This window comes from Nicotiana tabacum, chromosome 4 (genome assembly GCF_000715075.1).
Source record: "Nicotiana tabacum cultivar K326 chromosome 4, ASM71507v2, whole genome shotgun sequence".
In the NCBI taxonomy this organism is placed as follows: domain Eukaryota; kingdom Viridiplantae; phylum Streptophyta; class Magnoliopsida; order Solanales; family Solanaceae; genus Nicotiana; species Nicotiana tabacum.
In genome coordinates, this window is record NC_134083.1 from 56,656,436 (window position 1) to 56,679,637 (window position 23,202).

Consider the following 23,202-nt stretch of genomic DNA (forward strand, 5'->3'; position numbering starts at 1 on the left):
TGCAATTTGAACTTTGAATTTGTTGCTATGAAGAAGAATGTAGTTCTCTTTGTATTTGTAAAAAAATTTAATATTTGTTATTTTTGGGAGATATTAGCAGACTAGCGGACAAGATAAAAAATTAAAAAAACCATAAATTAGGGCTTAAATCAATAAAAAAGGTCTTTACTTTTAAATTTAATACTTTTGAGTTCCTTTTTAAACCTTTGAGTAATTACCAAACTGACTTTTGAGAATTTGGGTATTATATGAATGACTAATTCAATAAATTTTGTTTTAATTTGAAAAATTCTCTCGGGCTTACTCCTTACAAAAAAAATGCGCCCTGAACACCCGGGCGTACACCCCAAATTGCGGGGCGTACGCCTCTTGAGACTTTCGCCCCACACCATCGCCCCGGGGATCGCCCCAGAAACGCCTTTTAAAACAGAGGAGGTAAATTACAAAGTGAATAACTCGTCATTTGTCTTTCATTTGTGAAAGTTTATTCAAATTTTAAAATGATTGGGTTAGGGCTTCAAATCTGCCAAAAAGGTAATTTTCTTTTAAATTAAAATCATCTTTGTTCGATTTTTTAATTTATCCGCTCACTCTCATGGTGATAATCGTCATTTCTATACCGACAAAAATGAATTTATGTTATTATTGTTGTTGGATAGTTATTGCATGGTTCGTTAACGCCATTATGGTTAAATGATTCAAACATCTTCTGAAATGTTTCATTCAGACTATATAAATTCATTTAAATCATCTTTTGTTAGGGTTTACTATTTCTATTTGTTTTTCATATTTTTTGCATTTCGTCTTTACAACCTCTTGTAATGGGTTCAAATAATTTAGATGGTGATGTTAGGGTTCCTTTATGTAACGACCTGGCCGGTCGTTTTGAGAGTATTAGCCCTTAATCCCTATTTATTACTTCCTCCATATTATTTTATGGTTACGTGACTCGCAGGGAGGTTTGGTTTTTGGTTACGGAGTGAAATGGGACACATAGTCTCTAAATTGGGAGTTTAAGTTCTATGAATCGACCATAGTTTGAATTGTGTGAAGACGACTCCGGAATGGAGTTTTGAAGGTTCCAATAGCTCTGTAGGGTAATTTTGGTATTAGGAACGTGTTCGGATGTTGAATTAGAGGTCCGTAGATCATGTTAGGGTCAAGTGGCAAAAGTTGAAAAATTGGATGACTTTTGGAAAGTTTGATCGGGAGTGGACTTTTTGATATCGGGGTCGGATTTCGATTCCGAAAGTTGAAGTACGTTTGTAATGTCGGTGCCTAAATTGTCTGCAGGTGAAGTATGAGCATCAGCAGCCAGGTGGATTGCTTTAGAAGCTAGATATTCGGGAGTAAAAATGAGAGCGGATCACTATGGATTTCGTTGTTGGGCTCCCACGAACTTAGAGGAAGTTCGATGCAGTTTAGGTGATTATGGATAGATTAACCAAGTCAGTTCATTTCATTCCTATGATTACTACTTACTCTCCGGAGCAGCTGGCTTAGGTTTACATTCGCGAGATTATCAAGCTTCATGGCGTACCGGTATCTATCATCTCTGACTGGAGTACGCAGTTTACATCGCGGTTCTGGAGAGCCGTACAGCATGAGTTGGGTACTCGGGTGGAGTTGAGTACAACATTTCACCCTCAGACGGACGGACAGTCCGAGTGCACTATTTAGATATTAGAGGATATGATTCGTGCGTGTATGATAGATTTTGGGGGTAGTTTGGATCAGTTCTTGCCACTTGCGGAGTCTGCCTACAACAACAGTTATCAGTCGAGCATTCAAATGGCACCGTATGAGGCTTTGTATGGTAGACGGTGTCGGTCTCCAGTGGTTTGGTTCGAGCCGGGCGAGGCTAGGCTATTGGGTACAGATTTGATTCAGGATGCTTTAGAAAAGGTTAAATTGATTCAGGATCGACTTCGTACAGCCCAATCCAGGCAAAAATGTTATGCGGATTGGAAGTTTCGCGACATTGCATTCATGGTTAGGGAGCGGGTCTTGCTCCGGGTTTCGCCCATAAAAGGTGTTATGAGGTTCGGAAGTAAGGGAAAGTTAAGCCTTAGGTATATCGGGCCTTTTGAGATTCGTGAGAGGGTTGGAGAGGTGGCCTACAGACTTGCACTGCCACCTAGTCTCTCAGCTGTTCATCCAGTGTTCCATGTTTCCATGCTCCGGAGGTATCACAGCGATCCGTCTCATGTGTTAGACTTCAGCTCAGTCCAGTTGGACAATGATCTAACGTATGTTGAGGAACTGGTGGCCATTTTGGACAGGCAGATTCGAAAGTTGAGGTCGAAGAACATCGCTTCAGTGAAGGTTCAGTGGAGGGGTCATCCGGTCGAGGAGGTGACTTAGGAGACCGAGCATGATATGTGCAACCGTTATCCTCATCTTTTCACCACTTCACGTATATCTCTATACTCGTTTGGGGACGAGTGTTTGTTTTAAGAGGGGGAGGATGTAACGACCTGGCCGGTCATTTTAAGAGTATTATCCGCGAACCCCTATTTATTGCTTCCTCCATTGCATTTTGTGGTTACGTTACTCGTCGGGAGGTTTGTTTTTGGTTTCGGAGTGAAATGGGACACATAGTCCCTAAATTGGGAGTTTAAGTTCTAGGAATCGATCGTAGTTTAAATTGTGTGAAGACGACTCCGGAATGAAGTTTCGACTGTTCCAATAACTCCATAGGGTAATTTTGGTCTTAGGAGCGTGTTTGGATGTTGAATTGGAGATCCGTAGGTCATTTTAGCGTCAAGTGGTGAAAGTTGGAAAATTGGATAACTTTTGAGAAGTTTGACCGGGAGTGGACTTTTTGATATCGGAGTCGGATTCCGATTCTGGAAGTTGGAGTAGGTCCATAATGTCAATTATGACTTGTGTGCAAAATTTTAGATCAATCGGACTTGATTTGACAGGTTTCGACATCGGATGTAGAAGTTTAAAGTTTAAAAGTTCATTATGCTTGAATCGATGCGTAATTCATATTTTTAGCGTTGTTTGATGTGATTTAAAGGCTCGACTAAGTTCATATGATGTTTTAGGACTTGTTGATATGTTTGGTTGAGGTTCGTAAGGCCTCGGATTAATTTCGGATGGTTAACGGATCACAAATGGGAATTAGTGCATTGCTGAAGCTAGATCTTCTGGTGTGATCGCATCTGCGAGGGGTTAGCCGCAGGTGCAGCTGGGATTGCGCAGATGCTGAGCTGGGGATGGCTTGGGGTGGACCCAGATGCGAAGGGAAATCCGCATCTACGAGCCCTCAAGTGCGAGAAGGGCTCCGCAGATGTGGAGTAGTGAGGCGAAGGCTGTTTCCGCAGAAGCGGATCACGGGCCACAGAAGCGCGTCTGCATGTGCGTAACCTGGAGCGCAGGTATGGGCCCTAGGGGACTTAAGTGATTTCCGCAGAAGTGAAGGATTTTACCGCAAAAGCGGTCCCGCATGTACAAAAAGCCTAGGCAGATTATATTAAATCAAGGGTTTGCCATTTTCTTCATATTTTGAGATATATAGCTCGGATTGAGGCGAAATTTCGAGAGTTTTTCAGAGGAAATATTTGTGTAAGGATTCTGGACTTGTTTTTGATTAATACCCACCAGGATATTATTTATTCTTCATTTAATTAAGGATTTGGGTTGAGAATTTTGTGAAAAGGGTGGGAAAATCCTTAGGCTGAATTTTGAGGTTTTGATCGAGAATTTTGTATCGGATTTGAGTAATTTTAGTATGAGTGAACTCGATATCGAATAAGTATTCATATTTTGTGACTTTTATCCGATTCCGAGACGTGGGTCCGGGTCGACGTTTTGGAGCAAATTTTTAATTCTTTGCTAAAGTTGTACTTTCATTATTTAAATTAGTTTCTTATAGTTGTATTTATAGTATGTAATTACATTTGTCTAGATTTGGGCCGTTCGGAGTCGGAAAAATTAAGGGAAAGGCATTCTTATTGACTGATTGAGTTTGGTTTGAGGTAAGTGACTTATCTAACCTTGTGTGGGAGAAACTCCCCTTAGGTTTTGGTATTGTTATGATATTTGCAATACGTGAAAGCCGTGTACGCGAGGTGACGAGTGCGTACTCGGATCAAATGTTGAAAAATTCGATTCTTGGTGAGTAGTTTTCTTTTAATTCCTTAACTGAGTTGCTCTAGCATGTGTAGTCATCATGTTTAGCCTAATGTCACATGCCTACGTGTCTTAACTCTTACTTGCAACTTGTAAAATATGCTTAGTTGAATTACATGCTTCCTTGATCTTGTATTCAGTCTTTAACTCTATGATTCCTTGATGTAAACTCATTGTTTCCATAGGTTATGAGTTGTGTATTTACTTTTGGGACTACGAGGCGGTACCTCGGGAGCGCCCCTATTGCATATTTACTTTTGGGACTACGAGACGGTACATCGGGAGCTCTCCCTGTTGTGTATTTTCTTTTGGGACTACGAGGCGGTACCTCGGGAGCTCCCCCTGTTGTGTATTTATATTTGGGACTACGAGGCGGTACCTCGGAAGCGCCACTGTTGTTCACCTTTATTCGTTGTGTTGTTACCTTTCTGTAACTTCTCATTGTTTAAATTTTCCGTCATTTTATTATATTGTTATATCTTCTGCCTTGTTTCCTTTTTATTCCAGTAGAGCCCTTACCTGACCTCTTCACTACTCTACCGAGGTTAGACTTGGCACTTACTGGGTAACGTTGCGGTGTACTCATACTATACTTCTGCACATTTTTTTGTGTAGATCCAGGTTCTTCTTACCAGGCCAGATACCAGTGAGATAGCCGTACGTGGAGACTTCAAGGTACTTCTACCAGCGTCCGCAGACCTCGGAGTCCCCCTCTATCCTTATTATGTTATTTTCTTCCTTATTTTCCTTAGACTCTGATGTATAGAAACACTTAGCATTTCCCTTTAGTGCTTGTGACTTATTTCTACCGGGTTTTGGAAGTTATAATTATTTGAATCGCAATTTTTATATATATTTCATATGTTGAGGCTTGAGTTCAGTTTATATTCTATTATTCCGCACAAATGTAGGTTTACCTAGTCATAGAGACTAGGTGTCGTCATGACATCCTACGGAGGGAAATGTGGGCCGCAACACTTTATTTGTGGTATTTCTGTCCATTTCGTTTTAGATAGTTAGGATTTGATGTTTAGTAGTTTATGTTTCACTTAATTTGATTGGTTAAATTATTTTTCTATATCATATTATTTTAAGACAAATTTGATTGTTATTTTATTAGAGAAAAGCACAATGTTGAGTGATTTTATTGATACAAAACAAAGTATAGTATTTCTGAATCATATTAACACTAGATACCATTTTGTTATCGGTATGGTCCCATATTAAAAAGGACATGTGGCTATACTTGATAAAATAATAAAGGTCCACCAATTTTTAATTAAAACCCACCCGCCTCGTGAACACTCGGATAATGTTAGCTGTGAATGACAACGTGAATAACTCGTCATTTGTCATTCATTTGTGAAAGGTTATTCAAATTTTAAATTGATTGGGTTAAGGCTTCAAATCAGCCAAAAAGGTAATTTTTCTTTTAAACTTAAATCATCTATCGTTAGAGTTCACTATCATCTTTGTTCAATTTTTTAATTTATCCGGTCACTCATGGTGATAACCGCCGTCACTATTCCGGTAGAAAATGAATTTATGTTTTTGTTGGATAGTATTGCAAGGTTGGTTAGCGCCATTATGGTCAAATGTTTCAAATATTTTTTGAAAGGTTTTAATTGAGACCGTATGAATTCAATTAAACCATTTATTATTAGGTCCTACTATTTCTATTTTGTTTTTTTTTATATTTTTTGCATTTCATTTCTACACACTCTTGTAATGGGTTCAAATAATTTAGATTGTGATAGTTAGGATTCCTTTAATTGTGGTATTTCTTTCCATTCCGTTTTACATGTTTAGGGTTTGATGTTTAGTGATTTATGTTTCACTTAATTTTATTGGTGAAATTATTTTATTGTGCCATATTATTTTAAGACAAAATTCACTGTGATTTTATTAGAGAAAAGCACTAAGTTGAGTATTTTGTTGATTCAAAACAAAGTATAGCATTTTTGAATCATATTAAAACTAGATACCATTTTATTACCGGTAAATTGTATTGTCCCATCTTAAAAAGGACACGTGGTTGCCCCTGATTAGATTAAAAAGGTTTACTCATTTTTAATTCATACCCACCCGATATACACTCGGATAGTGTTTGTTGTAAATGACAACATGGATAACTCGTCATTTGTCAAAAGGTTATTCAAATTTTAAATTGGATTGGATTAGGACTTCAAATCTGCCAAAAAGGTAATTTTTCTTTTATACTTAAATTATCTATTGTTAGAGTTCACGATCATCTTTATTTGATTTTTTAATTTATCCGGTTACTCTCACGGTGATAACCGTCATCACTATTCCGGCAAAAATGAGTTTATGTTGTTGTTGTTGTTTGATAGTTATTGCATGGTTTGTTAACACCATTATGATCAAATGTTTCAAACATGTATTGAAACGTTTTAATTGAGACCATATGAATTCAATTAAATCATCTATTATTAGGGTTTACTATTTCTATTTGTTTTTTTGTATCTTTTGTATTTTGTCTCTACACCCTCTTGTAGAGTATCGAGCTTTAAAAAAAGTCATAGCTGAAGTATCTTGGTTGATTCATATATTCAACTACGGCCATTCTGCTCTCCACATTTCCAAGAATCCAGTTTTTTCACGAACAAATAAAACACATTTATATTGACTGCCATATATTCATGAATGTTTGCATTTTGGTTTAATTTCTCTCCACCACCTTTCCACTACTGACCAGCTTACTGATATATTGACCATGCCATTTGCAGGTCCTATTCATCACCATCTTCTTCGCAAACTTGGAGCCCCTCCCCCTCCCCCCCCCGGGTGTTGGGCTTAATAAAGATGAAAAATTCTCACTTTATACCTATTAAGCCCAAACTATTTAACCTTTAATACTCAAGCCCAAAGAATTTACTTTTTCTACCTATACGGCCTAAACTATTTACCCGCCTACCCAATTCCCTTTCCCTTTTAATCTCTCTAAAGAAGCAGGGTCCTACACCCCAAACGTTTTTTCTTCCTTTCAAAAAATATTCATAATTTAGTCTCTTTAGTGGATGACGAAAATCCAGTACAAACCTATGCATTTACCCAATATATTTTTAGAATTTTCTATATAATTTTTAAAAGACAAGTTTTCATATTATTTTACATGAGTTTCACTCCAAAATCCTCTTTCTATATTAGTATATATTTTTTTTGTATTTATTTGTATCTCTGAACCCATGTTGTTGGGTTAAATATTAAGCTTTCCATATCAAAAATTTTGTGTGTCTTTGAAGACCCACCATTGTTAAAACTTGAAGCTCCTAAATTTAAAATTTTATTTTGAAGATTTGATGTTTAATTCAAAGTGGGTGCTTTAAAATATTGCTTATGGTACCTTCGGAAAGTTTATAGTGAAATTTGGTCACAATGGAGCAGATTTGAGATGATTAAGATCTTTTTCCGCTGAAAATAAAAAAAAAACATAATTATCCAATAGTATACCGCTATGGTATACAATATGCTATAGGATAATATAGCTATACTACAACAGTATACTGTTATAGTATGCAATATACTGCAATGATATACTGTAATAATCAAAGAATAATACAATTACCTAATCTACAATATATAATATACTGTAAAAGTATATAGGTATACTGCAACAGTATACTATTATAGTATACAATATACTATAATGGTATACTGTAGTAATATGCAATATACTATAATGGTATACTGTAATAGTATACAATATACCATAATAGTATACTTCGATTACTATTTTTTGAATCATCTAGGTGCTATTATGCAAAGGTAAAGTCATGGTTATAGTAATTAACATCATACGATTATAGTATACAATATAATATAACAGTATATTGTGATTAAAAAAAAGTCATTTTTTTAAATTTATCTAACTATGTCCTTACAAATATTTTCTTAAATGAACTTTTTGATGGAGTTCCATGAAAATAATATTCATTGTATAAGAAGTAGGTGCCGGAAGACATAAAATAGTAATATACTTATTTAGTATATTTATATGCAGTTTTGGTCTACTATTATGAACAAGTATTTTACAATACATTAAATACTAATATGCCATTTTATTATACTAATATACTATTTTATTATAATGATATATAATTTTAGATTCTATGTGCTAGAAATATTTACAGTAATACATATATTTTTAGAAAAGAAAAAAAGAAAATGCAATGAAAAAAAAAGAAGAAAAAATAGGTATACTATATAAGTTGTTCTAATAATTGATTTAAAGAAGAAAAAAGAGAGAAAAAGAAAGACAAATAATATATTATACTATCAGTTATATTAAAGAAGGTGAATAAATATTTACTATATCAGTTATCTTTTATTATTTTATATAAAGAAAAGAATAAAGAAAAGGAGCGAAAAAAGTGAATGTAATTAGATTATGTAGAAAAAAAAGTAAAATAAAAAAGAACTAAATTAAGTTAGAAAAGGAAGAAGAAACAAAGAAAATGAACAAAAGGCAAAAAAAAAATAGAGAAAAAATAAAATAAAAGAAAGGAGCCAAAATTGAGTATGAAATCAGATTATTTGAAAATAATAAAATAAAGAATAATATGATTTTCAAAAAGAACAGAAAAGGAGAAAAAAGGAAAAAATAAAGAAAAAGGAGAAAAAAATAACCAATTACCTAAAAAAACTACATTGGATAGGAAAGGTAATTAGTTTAATGGGTAGAAAAATAAATAAATAGACAAAGGTAATTAGTTTGACTTTTATGGGTAAAGTTATAAAACTCCCAATAAAGATTTCCCATAAAGATTAGCAGATGAGGCCCAATGCTTGAAGGCAGTCTAGTCCTAGTCTTAGTTTCATTTTTCAGCTCATTACAATTAAACAAATATGTGAGACCAAGTGTATTATACCCGGACCAATTGTAATAAGTATATAAGCATGAGAATTTTCTAGAATTAAAAAAAGAAAGAAGAGATATTCAATTTCTAAAATAAAAGATATTTATTTTCTGTCATTTCTCTCCCTTCAATTACACGATCTGAAGAAATCTCAATCTCGATCAATTGATGCGTATCACAAAATCTAACAGCCTTCTAGGTGGCCAACGAGGTCGCTGCTCCTACATATGGGGCGACGATTACAAAATCATTTGAGTTTCTAATTATTTGCAACCAGTTTGAAGGTCATGAACTGAGTTCTCCTACCTAATATGCTAGTCTTTTGGATTGGATTCTCTGACTGAGTCTATAACAACAGTAGTATAAAGTGATCCACTTCTAATGTACTCTATTTATGCAATATGACGAGGAATTCCACTGGTTAATTAGCAAGCAATTAAGTATAGGTGAGATCAGTAGCTTGAAAATGAGGCGAAATGACAGTTGAATTTTATGTTAACAGTTTTTGCAAATCAAAGACTCTAATCAAAACATAACGGATTGTTTAGGAACCAAAGATGGGAAAACTGAATAGCCAACATAAGTGGCAACTATTTACACACACAAAAAAAAAAAAAAAAGTTACATTAATGCTCACACAATACTTCTTTTAAGGCGGGGGAAGAATGGCACGTAATTTTAGAATGAGTATGTTCTTGTGAAGGCCTTTTTTAAAGCTCTCCAGCTTAGAGATCGAGTCGTTAAGAGAGCCACAGGTGGTGCAGCAGAGGCTCTAAATCGGTGCCGAGAAGGCGGGGTTGATAAAGAATCTGATTCTTGCATTACACCAATGTTGTCTTCTGCATTCCAGAAACGAGCTTCTTTTCTTTTGCTCTTAACTGTGGTTAGTACGTCATACTTGTTGCATATTCCCCATACTGTCACCTTCTGTTGTTCGAAATCTACCTTCACTGAGTATATCCCTGTAATTTAGCATATTAGTTACAGGCACAGAGATTGCACACAGTAATTCCTTTAAAGAAAGCCCATTTCCCTATCTCATTGGCCCTAGTTGCTTTAATCCACTGACCCAAAACATATCTGTTTGGGCATTAATGACAGCAGGTAGCTATTCTATAGGACTGCAATTTAATAATTAGCCACTGTGTCTTGAATTTCAGATTCTCAATTCAATTTTTTAGGACATAAAGTCTTGAAGTTAGAAATTTTTAAAACAAAATAAACGCTAAAAATGACTATTTGTGTACTTCCCTTTGGTCCGTCCATTTGGGAAGGCTGCATTTGTATTAAAGAAGAGAGACTTAAAACAGACAAGTCAGGACTCTACAAACTCAATACGAAAAACATGACATCTGCTGATCCTATAAGATAACTAAAAATATATTTCTTAATATTAGATGAAAATTTACCTTTGATATGGGAAAGAACCTTGTTGACTTTTCTCTCACAACCATAAGAGTAGAGAGGCACCATCATTTCCACATACTGAGGTTCTACATTTCTCCCAGCCGGTACTATCTGCATGTCCGCCATCACCAAATTCTAAGCTTCACCTTATCTCTACTCCTAAATTGTGTTATATATGTAACAATAGTTGTCGTCGCACCTCAAGTTGAGGTTGCACTTGGTTGATAACGAGTTATATATAGAGGGTATATTATGACATTGATGACGACGATCTCCGCTAATCCAAAATCAAAAGCAGCAGACAAGACACGCTAGATTCTTTCTTAAAAGTTGGATGAAAGAGCTAGCACCACTTTTACTTTTAGCTTTTACATTCTTAATTGACGTATTCTGTGCAAATTAATCCTATTTCTTAGCATTGTTCTTTAAGGTTGGCTGCTGAAAGTCATATAGAAGTTGTAGCTCCAGAGGCTTCTATTTTATGGTTCTCTGAATAAGGGAAATTTTCTTTAAAAATACGTGGATTGTGACTAGGACGACTGAAAAAGAGCAGTGTCATCAACTCATATCATGTTCGTAAGTCAATCAAGAAGATAAATTCAAGTGGGATTGGATAATTCAATTACTTTAATTTGTTCACAACCCATGTGGCCTGCATTACTTAGCATGTAAGTTGTCTTTCGAAATGCCAAGGATTAGATTGTTAATTAAGGATTTAAAGTGTTTTTGGAAGCATAACTACGAAAGTTATTGTTTCCTCCATCCCGATTTTGGTACCCATTTGGTTTGGACATGACTGTTTAGCTAAAGTTGAAGTTTTGTTATGTTGAATTCAAAGCGGATCCAAAAGTAGAGAAACAAAATTGACTTTTTGAGGAACTTGGATACTGTAGTCTTCAAGTGTAAACACCAGTAACTATTGTTTCAAATTCATTTTTTGATTAAGGTTTCAATCTTTTATGTAACCACTATCAATGGATTTGAAATTCCCACATGATCATATAAAAGATAAGTTTGTAAAAATGATAAGTGTTATAGTTGTCAAGTTGCAAACGACCTAAAGAGCAGATTTTATTTTATTTTTATTTTTTTTGGGAAGGGAGGGGGGTTCTATCTGGTTGTACTGATCATGATTCATGGACTTCTTTCATTCCCTTATTCTCTTGTCTAAAACTGACTCCCTCTCCAAGTCCAAGTTTCCAGCCTACTTAATTCTGTATCTGTTAGTATAACTTTGTGGTTGCTCGTTGATGTAGATAGAGAAGTTATGATTTTAATTTGTAAAATAAGTGAACCAACGTAAGGGATCGATCAATTTTGACACACCTAACTGAGAAGGGTTAATAAAATGAAACGATAGAGAATGAAGTCTTACTGTTTATGTTTATACCAAACTAAAATTTAATCTGTTGACACAGAAAGGATTACTATAGAACAAAAGGTAATAATCGGAGACATATTTTTCTTTTTCAAACTTTTTCCATTTTTATTTTTTATATTTTTTGGCTGAGAGGGTGAGCGAATACTGAATAGTGAGCGAACCAAAGATAAAAGTGAAAAGTGATGACCCAAAAGAATTTGCTAAATTCCTTTTACAGTCATGGAAAGGTAGTTGCGCTTTGAGTAGCTCATGGCCTTACATGATGCCAAAGTAGTCTTTTCCTGGATTAACCTAAAGGAATAAGGCTGCACTTTCTCTGATCCCGTTTCGAGTTTCTAGGTCACTCTCTAATAAACTTGTTTTAAATTTAACCCAAAAAACATCCCCATACATTGAGAGTTCTCATTAATTAAGCCACTTTTAATTTATGATTATCAAGTTTGGTTAAACAGCCAAAAGACTTTGACAAGCAGCAGCTACTATAGACACCCCAACTGTCAAAACTTGTAGTAGTAGCAATCTACGAATTAACAAAGTCCGTTGACGTTGGTAAAGAATAAACTAGGGAATAGTTCGGGCTTGCCCATGTTGGTTGATTTGGTCGTTAACCAATTGATATGGATCTCATTATCCTCAAGTTCACTTTGGCCTATATAGTACTTTATTATTGGTCCTTAGTTTGCTGCATGCCCTGCATGATTTAAAGTTGCAGTAATATTTGAATAGAACCACAACAGCTTATTTTAGAATGACAAAGACAAGATTTTGAGTCAATAAAGCATGTTCTTCTTTTAATCAAATGAGAGCTGGTCGTATTAAAGCGACTTCTTACAGATTCCCTTCACATGATCCCCTATATATCATCTTCTTCAGCAATAATTCTGCCTGATTGCGACATTAATTACTTCTAGCTTTTCCTAGTGTGCGTCCTCTTGTCTGTTACTCATTTTATAAACAATGTTAAAAGAATATTTACAAAAAATCGAAGTGCTACATTGTTAGTTCAAATTAAATGGTAAAATTTGATACTTAATAAAGAAACATTTTTGCTAGGGATAAAACTTATAATTACTTTTAAAAACCGAAAACAAGGTGAGATCAGCTAGAATTCAAAGTCATATAAAATATAAGGTGTTTGTGTTGTAATTTTCAATTTATTGGCTCGTGTTTTAGTTGCAACCATAGAACAAACATAATTTCATATGCAGGAATGGATAAATAAGATGAATAAGGCAGGAATAGATAAATGTTTGAACAGTTCTTTATGGGTCAAAATGTATCCTTAGAATAGTTAAGTGAAAATAGTATTGGTGGAACGTTCTCAGTTGTTGCTTGTCGAAATAATCTAAGAAACGGTGAAGTCCGTGGTCAAAGAGTCAGCAAGGGCTGAAGCAAAGGAGTCATCAAGGATTAAGGCCGAGGTCGAGCGCCCTTGACAGAGTTATAACGACTAGTTTCAAGATAGGACATAAAAGAGAATATTCTGGTGGATATTCTCTGCACTTGTATTGTTAGAGTATTTAGGAATATGTTCCATATAAATAGAAAGAGACACTATGATAGGGGATAAGGGATATTCATTTGTAAAATACACTTTAACTTTAAAGAAAGAATCAGATTTTATTGCAAGCATACAAAAATAATATTTTCACGAAAATTCTTGTCCATACTTTTCCTGAGAATAACTCATATATTCAAAGGCTTATCCATCACTGTCATAAGGAACATTCATTGATTTCATCATTTCCTGGTGACTCAACCATTCTATTTACATAAGTGTCATATATTGATGTTCATCACTATTTAATGCTATATTACTTCCTTTGACTTCTTAAATACTTATTGTGTGCGCTGTTGCTATTAAAAAATTGATTGTGTGTCGTCGTTGCTATTGAAAGTATATCTGCATATTATTTATTGCACTTCCGAGAATTTTATCTTTGGGATATTATTGTTAACTAAGATTAACCCTCATTTGTATAAATTTAATTAGTTGAACCAAAATCTATATTTTTTGGTCAAACGGTTTTTATCTATATTGACCCTTTTTAAAAAAGTTCATTATCTAATTCATTTATTAACAGATAATATGTAATTCCAAACGGCTGAAAAATATTAGTTCGGTAAATAGTATTTCTTCAGTTCCATTATATACGACATTTTTTCCTATTCTATTTGTAACCAAAAAAAAAAACCTTTTTCTATTTGAATCTCTCTTCATTTTAATTTTTATTTTACCTTTAAAATACTTATAGATTTATGAATATCACAATATATTAAGGTTAGAAGTTTAATGTAACTATTGATACGTTTTAAAAAAATCATTTATTTTAAAATTTCGTACCTAAACAAATATTGCCACAAAAATAAAACGGGGAGGGTATGTTCCAATTAAACATGGACTGTCTCTAAGGGGCGATACAACAGAGACCTGAGAAATGTGAAATTTAACGAGACAAAAATCGGTATGGAATCCTAAGAGCAAGTGCGACCCCATGCCACGTTAGAGAGGGGTCCCACGGGCCCATCCCTTTGGCGTGGCACTAAAATACAAGTCAGAGAAGATGACTGAGATAGCATTAAGCACAAAGTGGGTCCCTACCACATGGAACCCATGCATCTGTCTCTGCTCAGGGAAAAAAGAGAATCTGCGATCAACACTTTCTAACACGCATCATGTCTCAATTTATATTACTAGGAACACTACTGTATTCTTTCTTATCATGTCACTTCCACAAAAGTTGTTCACATTTCCTGTATTCATTGGATCCGAGGTTTCATCAGTTGAAATAAGCTATTTTGATAGTTTGAAAATTGAAAGAGAAATATGGAATCAAAATTTAGGGCCGTTTGGCCGTAAGAAAATTTTCACTTTTTTCAGAAATTATTGTTTATCTATAGAATTTTTAATTTTCAGTTGAAAATGAATTTTGAAATTTTTCAAAAATTTAAAAAATTTCAAAAGGCTCTTTTTAAATTTTTTTTTTACTTCAAATCACTCACAAAAATTCAAAACACAAGCCAAATTATATTCATGTCCAAACACAACTCTAACTTTCAAATAACATTTTCGCTTGAATTTTTTTTTAAATTTTTCTCAAAATTTTACAATTCTTTTTTCCAAACGCCCACTTAAAATTCATTAGTTAAATACTGAAATTTAACTTCTATTGTTTCAAATGTATATGCTTTTTTCCTCCTTTTTTCCAGTGCTATAAATATTAAACTATATTAACATGACAGCTTAGTAATATCTCTTTGTCACGTCAAGATTGGCTATTTGACCATAATCACCTACGTACTTAACTAATTGATTTAATGGTAACGCTACTAAACTTATATACGAAACATTAAATTTTACTCTCTTTTTTCAACATGAGATATTACTTATAGGGAGGATTCCTAAATCCTGAGGCGCGAATGATTTCGTTACTAACCATTACATTTTTTGTGTGGATCAAGGTACGAACCAAGTTAACCATATATGTAAGTTAATTTACGAACTACAATCTATATCATGATACATGGTAACTCTGCCGAACCTAGTCCACCTATCCCGTTTGAAGTGTTAGTCAGGACTTCTCTGGTATCATATTTTAACCTACGAAATACTAAATATGGGACCACCCCATCAACCATTTCTCGAATATGTTACGTTTGCATAATCACCCGCACAAAAGAAAATAAATATGCTCAATCGACATATAAGTTGCAAAATTTTGTACCATATATCTAACTGTGCTTGTTCTTTGGATTATCAAGTCGTTGGAAGTTACTCTACTCTACTTTATTTTCATGTTACTTATGGCACATATAGTTTCATAACATAATCGAGAATATCATAGAATTTAAAGAATCTAGGTAGACTCAACGTTAGAATAAAGTTTAGAACATTGCGCCATATATACAAAAATCCATATGAACAAAATGTTATATTGTACTGAAATTTAACAGGTAGGGTATGGGAAAGGTAGTCTGTACACAAATTTTACCCCTACCTAATGCAGGTATAGATGTTGTTTTCAATAAACTATCGCTCGGAAAAGGTGAGAAGAATAGAAGAAAAGAAGCAAGAAAGGAAGAGAGAAAGAAAAAGAGAGATAAGATGGTGATATATATACACAACAAAAAAACAACAATGATATGACATTTCCACTCTTGAAGCACTATGCTCAAGATTAATTAGATATTACACAATTAATTTGTATTTATCATTATTCATGATCTAGGGATAATAATATATATATCCCCATCACATATTTAACCATCCATGCATACAACAAATATAAATTACTCCTACGTGTTTAATCGTCCCACAATATATAAAAACTCAGTGAGGATCGATAAACTATTATTGATTCGTTATATTATGTAATGCAACACGCATTCGGGTTTTCATCGGAAAAGAGCTGGGGAGGTGGGATTCTTTCAATGACGTAAAGTGGCTGATAATAATACATCATCTTATTAATGTTCATTTGATCATGATCTCCAATTGGAATAATCTCTTCTCCTTCTTTCTTATCTTCTCCAGCTTGTTCTTCGCCGCCCTCTTTCTTTTCCTCCTCCGGTGGTTTTTCACCGTCGCCGTCTTTCTTTTCGGCAGCTCCGTCGCCGGGCTTAGCTTCTTCAGCTGGCTTTGCCTCTTCTGGTTTGGACTCTTCAGGCTTTGGTTCTTCAGCGGGCTTCTCGGGTTCGGGTTGAGGCACAATTTTAGCTTGCTTTTTGGTGCGTCTATAGACGTATTCAACGAGCTTGTTGGCGTCCATGGTTCCTGTCACCGTAACTTTTCCTGTGCTGGCTTCTGTTTCTGCAGTTCTCACTCCTAAATTTCAGAAAGACAAATGGTATACATTACTTGGTGCACGTTAATGTTATAAAATGAACAAGTGTTTTGCTGTGGAGTTTGTATTTTATGTACTAAAAGTGGAGTGGTACTTGATGTGTGACAAGTCAAGACAAAATAGTTTACTAGAAATTCGACAAAAAACGTCAAAAACCGATCAAAGTTGGTCGGTTTTTAAAATATATATATTTTTTTTTTTTTACGAAATCGACCAACTTTGGTCGGTTTCTTTTGCGTAAAAATGCGAGAAACTATTTTTGAGTCCCGCAAAATTTACTTTTCAAGAAACCGACCAACTTTGATCGTTTTTTTAATTAAAATAAATAAAAATTAATATTAAAAAAACCGACCAAAATTGGTCGGTTAATTCGGCCGGTCATTTTAAAATACCGACTAACTTTGGTCGGTAAGTTTATTTTTTAATAAAACCGACCAACTTTGGTCGGTTATTTTTGTGCGAAAGTACAATTAAAGAGTATAAATCAAATAAAAAATAATCTTAAAACAAAATAAACCAATGATTTAGTGGTAGAATAGTTTTCCGACACAGAACCTAGTTCGATTCCCAGACGTGGAAAACAGTCGTGCACCTGACATTAATTGTCCCACCACCAACCTTAAAAATGGGGTGCTCATCACTCTTTTAACTTTCTGTTGCCATGTACTATTATTACCCATTGGAATTAATTAAGCTCTAGTGTGAAAATTAATATTCAGTATCTATTTATTTTAACATGTTTATTTTAGAAGTTTTTTTACACTGCTCAATGTATAGATGTTAAATTGAGAAAAGGCGAAGTAAAACAGTACATGGTTAGCAGTTAAGTTACCTCTCATTCTGAGAATCTTCTTTTTAAGTTGCTCGGCGCAGGCCTCACAATGCATGTTGACGTTAAGCTCTACCGTAGTCAATCCACTTACCTGAAATAGATAGCGATCCAATATTTACACTATATTAATATCTATGCATACTTACCAATCACTTCAAAAAGCAATAGTAACATATATACAGCCACAAAATGACCTGTGAAGCAACAACTTCAGGAATTGGTTCACCCTCAGCTTCCGGTAGGGGTGACAACACTTTTGCAACTCTCTTGGTTTTCTTCGTAATCCTGTCACATACTGCTTGTGGCTCTATTACTCCTTTTATTGTTACTTGGTTTTGCGCCATGTCTATCACTACTCCTTCAACCCCTGCTCCAATTGCATGCATATTCAATGTTACAAAACAGAAGAGACTTTAAGACGGATTCTGTAAGTTCAACTGAGCTTATTATTTTAGATTATGAATTCGTCTCTGGTTAATATGTGTACGCTACCGGCGTACAGAGACAACTATTAAGAGAAAGGAGAGAAAATTAGTATATACTAGAATATATTCAAACCTCTAATCTTTGAAATGGACCTCTCAATTTTCTTGGCACATCCAACACAATGCAAGTCGACGTACAAAACGAAAGGAGAAGGTGGTTTTGGCTCTTCTTTTTTCTCCTCTTCTACTTTCTCTTCTTTCCTCTCCTCTGTTTGTTCTTCCTTCTTTTCCTCTACTTTCACTTCTTCCTTTGTTGGCTCCTGTGGTATTACATCCACAATCTCATCACTTCAATAAACTTACAAAAATTCATTCAAGAAAAAGAGAGGGAAAAAAAACAGAGTAATACTAACCTGTTGAATTGCTTCACCCATTGTGTCTCTGTCTATGACTATAATTGTAAAAATACGGTCAGCTTTTATATGGTTCAAAGGAGGAGAAAAGGGACTGTGAAGAGAATCAAAGTGCAGTTATATGACAAAATAAGATTGTAAAGAGAGGTTGGGCGGTGCGATTATTATCCTACAAAAGCAAACTCTGTGCGATGGCAGAGCACATGCAGGGCAACTAACTACAATAATATTAATTCCTTTCTTTTTGTATATTAGCTAAGCTTTGTTAGGGAATAACAAGAACACAAGAGAGAGAAGGGGGTTTCCAAAGAGTAGGGGCTAACCAAATTTATAGACATAAAGAGGGTTCAATAAATAAATAAAAAAGAATAGAGGGAATTAATAGGAGAGAGAAAACAAAAGGGAATATTGTGAAAATACTAATTTAATTCACATTCTATTATGTTGTCTAGGCTTCAAGAACCCTCGTCTCCTGTTTAAGTGTGTCCCACCCTAATTAATCACCTACCTAATCACATAAATTTGTCTTAATACATTCACCCTGAGCATACTAATTAGCTAAACCATGATTATTTTACTTCATCTAGGCATTAATAAGACCTTTAATTCGCCATTTTCCTACTCTTTCTTTTAATTGTAGAAAATTCGAAACCATGTTAGATGCTGAACTGCTGGTGATCTTAAGGTTATGATAATTAAACACGTGCTGCCTCGTATGAAGATTGTTAAGGGATCAGTAAATACTACTACTAATACTCGTTTTGCATTGCTTGACAAGGAAAGGACTAGCGAGGACCATGCGTTATCTGAATTTCTTTTTTATTTCATCAATTTCGAGGTACTTTTTTCACATAAATTTATCACCTTTGCTGCGATACAACTTCGTAACTTGAACAGAAATGGGAGTTGGGATCAAACTATTGAGATGCGAAATCGCTAATGATTTGCGTGTAAAGCTTTTTGAGCTTCAAAGTTGGTATCACATGGGTTGTTTCATTTCTACATCTCAAACCAAACTCCCCCGTCTAATTCTCCCCTTTCCTCCCGGAGTCAAGTATTTAAAATTTATGATTAGATTCTTAGTATATTAAGATTATTGAGTTGTAAATTAATATTTAATAAATTTTTAAAATAAATATAGAGTTTGAATTAAAATTATTAAGTTCGCCTGCACCATAAGCTATATTCTAGCTTCACCCCTATTCTCTCCTCTCCTTGCTCGGAAAAAAGTACATCTAATCCAATTTTTACATTAAATCATATTAATATATTATTATTAAGTGATCAAATAAATAAAAGTATATACTAATTCAATTATGATAAAACAATAAAATGTACGCAAAACACATAATATCATGCATTAATTTATTTGAATTAAATAGTAGATGTAAATCAAAATGTACTTCTTACCCAGGGCTAAAAGGAAAACATAACCCAAAAGCAATAAAATAAAAAAAAATAAAAACAGAAAGAGACCAAGAAAAAAGGGAAACAGAAACACGTACAGAAAAGAAAATAGATGAAATTCTGCCGACTTAAATTACTATTTTTGTTTGTATTTCATGTGCCTTTTGGGGGGGTTTGTTTATCAATCGATTAATTACAGAATTCATAACTTGATAATTCACTACACCAACCTTACCAAACAGCACCAGTGTACTGCTAACTACAGATACTTTAGAATCCGTCCCATCAAATCCAAACCAAATAGATAAGCCAAGCAAATGCTGTAATTAGTAACTTCAAAAAGGCCTTTCCATCTAAAGTTAATTTGGTATTTATTTATTCCAAAGTAAGTTACTTCTGAGATCAAAAGTTCTCAATATGTCCCTACAGTGACACACCTGCGCGGTAGGTTTACGTGGAAATGACTCGACACTAATCAGTGGTTTTCAAGCATTAATTACAAGTTTACGACTTATAACCCACTCTACCTAACAAAGAAAGTTACCTTGAATTATGACATGACAACCATAGGAAAATTTCAGATAGTATACCTACAAACAAAATTTTCAAGTTTGGTTTGAATCTCATCGGATTAATAAAATATTTATTATATTCGATTAACAACAACATCAACAACAAACTTGATATAATCACATAAGTGGGATCTGAAAAGCATAGTGAGTGCACAACTTTACTCCTACCTTTGCAGATAGAGATATTTTCGATAGACTCTCGGCTCCAAGAAAGCATGCAAAATCAGAAAAAAATGCAGTAGCGTAAAAGTTAGGGAAGCAATAACAACAACAAGATAGTGGAACAACCAAAACACAAGCAGCATCAGGTAGTATAATGGTAGGTTAGAAATCCGTATTTTAGTCGTAGTATTACACTCTAATTATTGTATTTTACGTGTGTTTGAGCTTAATTGATAGTAAATTATACTTATTACGTATTTTATGCCTTGTAGGAAATTATTCTGAGCTATTTATTTAATTTGGAGCAAAATTAAATAAGTTGGAGCTTTGAATTATGAGTATAAGCCTAAGAAATTAAGTTGGGATCACGTTCGGGGATCGAGGATCAAGTCCGGATATCAAAAAGTGAACACATGAATTTACTCTAAGAAAAAGTCACTACCGCACCGTATGGGGCGCCGCGAGGCGCCGCGCAGTAGTGCAAAAGTGGTATGACAAGCAAATTGGGGCAGTGCAAAAGTGGTCTCACTAGTGCGCCGCATGGGGCGGTGCGACTGTACAAAATTGTCAGAGTGATTCCCAAGTTCGGCTAGGAAAGGATAGTTTCATCCGTGCTTGTTTCTACACGGTATAAATATACTAAAAATATGATTTTGAAGAGAACTTTGACCTACGGGAGATTGGAAAAACAACCAAGGCAAGAAGACTCAAGAATTCATCAATATTACAACCTGCAATCTGTGCAATACAGGAGTTTGTATCGAATCATTAGAATTGATGTTTTCTTTGTTCTTAACCTTATTTGAGATGTATTACTCCATTATTATGGAGTAATTTCCATTAGGGTGTTGACAGATACGGTGTTTCGATAGCTTGATTTGGGATTCGATTCTTGATTATTGTTAGAATTAATTGATGGAGCTTTAATTCGTATTGTGAGTTATTTATTATTTTGCTTAATCGAAAGAGGAGTTTGATATTGAATTTCTTCACATCTTATGCTCTAGTTTAAATTCGTGATTCAAATAGGTAATCGAAAGAGCTTATTGAATTGTCAATCGAACTAGAAAACATAAAAATATTCGTGATAAGTTACCCTTTAGATCATAACCATCATTTGATTGTTGCAATTATTTACCGTGCTTCAATTGGATTAATTACTGAATTAACGTTTAATCGAAAGAGGAACTTTAACTTCAAGTGCAATCTGATTATCGGTTGAATTCGTGATAATCCACCGTATTGTAAAGTGAAGTAACTCAAGAATTGGATCCCGAGTCAGTTATCTTTCACCTATCTAGTCAAATACCATTATCCCTCTCATTGATATTTCTTTATTGTTCATCTGCTGTCTTTTGTGATCAATTATTATTTGCTTAATTTTTAGTAGTTAACCGTAGTAACAGTCATTAAATCAAGAGCTAATTTTTCTGGATAGTAATTAACTGGAGATTATTTGAACATTGTTTAAATCTAATCCCTGTGGAGACGATAATTAAACTATACTATCTTTGACTAGCGAATAATAATTTTGTGTTGTGTTTTGCGCTCGTCAAATTTTGGCGTCGTTGTCGGGGATTGGCAATCAATAGTGTTTAGTACCAATTCAGGAACCAATTTTTACATTAGTTATTCACGTTTCTTACTTGTGTGCAGGATACAGGTTTGATTTCTCTGGTGTATGATTCAATCTTCTTCAAAGGAAGTGATACCCTACGAACCGGAGTTGGAGAAACACCTGCAACAACTGAGAAAAGAAAGAGAATTAACAGAAAATTTCTTGGGTCAAACTTCGACTCAAGATAACATGGCAAACAAAGAGAACGATGGAGTAGAATAAGTTGCACGAGAGGCAGCACAACAAGAAGCAACCCAGAGAATTGCTGATGAGACCGTCAACGATGATGGGGGTCGAAGATTCAATCTAAACCGACCCTTGGTTAAAGACTAGTTCGAGAATGCAGCACCCAGGCCTGGAAGATCATTGGGTGACTCTACTAGGCCAGTATATAATTAAGGACTGTCAAGTGTCAGAGCCCCACCCATAGCAGCAAACAACTTCGAGTTGAAGCAAGGCTAGCTTCAAATTGTCCAAAACAACTGCACTTTCAAAGGGAAGGTGAACGAAGATCCTAATACTTACTTGATGGACTTTGAAGATATCATGAACACCTTCCAATACAATGGAATATCAAAGGATGCAGTCTACTTAAGGGCTTTCCCCTTTTTATTGAAAGATGACGCGAAGCAATGGTTTCGTAGATTACCCGCAGGTTCTATCAGGACATGGGAAGAGATGACAAAGAAGTTTCTTGACAAGTACTTCTCAGCTGCAAAAACAGAGAAGTTTAGAAGAGAAATCCACAATTTCTGCCAGAAGGAGACATAAACGGTTTTTGAAGCTTGGGAATGATTCAATGAGATGGTCAAAAAATGTCAGCACAATGGAATCTATTTGTAGATGCAACTCCAGGATTTTTGGGACGGACTAACATCGTCCTCGTGACAAACTCTGAATACTGTATGTGGAGGTCCACTAATGAAGAAAACGCTGGAGGAGGTTGTCTTAATCCTTGATGAATTATCTGAGGATGCTAATCAGTGGCCGGATGAGAGTAATGACAGAAGAAAATCAGATGGGGTTCACCAGGTGGACTCTAACACATTCATGCAAGCCCAGCTAGACACCATGGACAAGGAGATAAAAAAAGCTGACATTGGCCAAGGTACAGAATGAGCCGC

General features: G+C 34.7%; 2 protein-coding genes across 2 annotated transcripts; both read right to left on the reverse strand.

The window, feature by feature from the left end:
* Positions 1-9,473: 9,473 nt before the first annotated feature.
* Positions 9,474-10,663, reverse strand: LOC107767238 (copper transport protein ATX1-like). Its single transcript, XM_016586156.2, has 2 exons — positions 10,427-10,663; positions 9,474-9,979 (listed from the first exon to the last, which is right to left on the reverse strand). Exons 1-2 carry the CDS (start codon positions 10,548-10,550, stop codon positions 9,696-9,698), a joined length of 408 nt encoding a protein of 135 aa, XP_016441642.2. The 5' UTR covers positions 10,551-10,663; the 3' UTR covers positions 9,474-9,695.
* A 5,237-nt stretch (positions 10,664-15,900) lies between these two features.
* On the reverse strand, positions 15,901-18,618 carry LOC107767237 (heavy metal-associated isoprenylated plant protein 9-like). Its single transcript, XM_016586155.2, has 5 exons — positions 18,320-18,618; positions 18,040-18,226; positions 17,676-17,848; positions 17,482-17,572; positions 15,901-16,630 (listed from the first exon to the last, which is right to left on the reverse strand). The coding sequence occupies exons 1-5, from the start codon at positions 18,338-18,340 to the stop codon at positions 16,173-16,175; spliced, it is 930 nt and encodes a 309-aa protein (XP_016441641.1). The 5' UTR covers positions 18,341-18,618; the 3' UTR covers positions 15,901-16,172.
* Between the last annotated feature and the right edge of the window lie 4,584 nt (positions 18,619-23,202).

Bases quoted from the DNA above. Each gene is read 5' to 3' on its own strand.
- LOC107767238 (XM_016586156.2), bottom strand. From the start codon at position 10,550: ATGGCGGACATGCAGATAGTACCGGCTGGGAGAAATGTAGAACCTCAG. The intron at 9,980-10,426 runs GTAAATTTTCAT...GCTAAATTACAG, and splicing joins GGTTCTTTCCCATATCAAAG to GGATATACTCAGTGAAGGTA.
- LOC107767237 (XM_016586155.2), bottom strand. From the start codon at position 18,340: ATGGGTGAAGCAATTCAACAG. The intron at 17,849-18,039 runs GTTTGAATATAT...CAATTGGAGCAG, and splicing joins GTCCATTTCAAAGATTAGAG to GGGTTGAAGGAGTAGTGATA. The intron at 17,573-17,675 runs GTCATTTTGTGG...TATCTATTTCAG, and splicing joins CTGAAGTTGTTGCTTCACAG to GTAAGTGGATTGACTACGGT.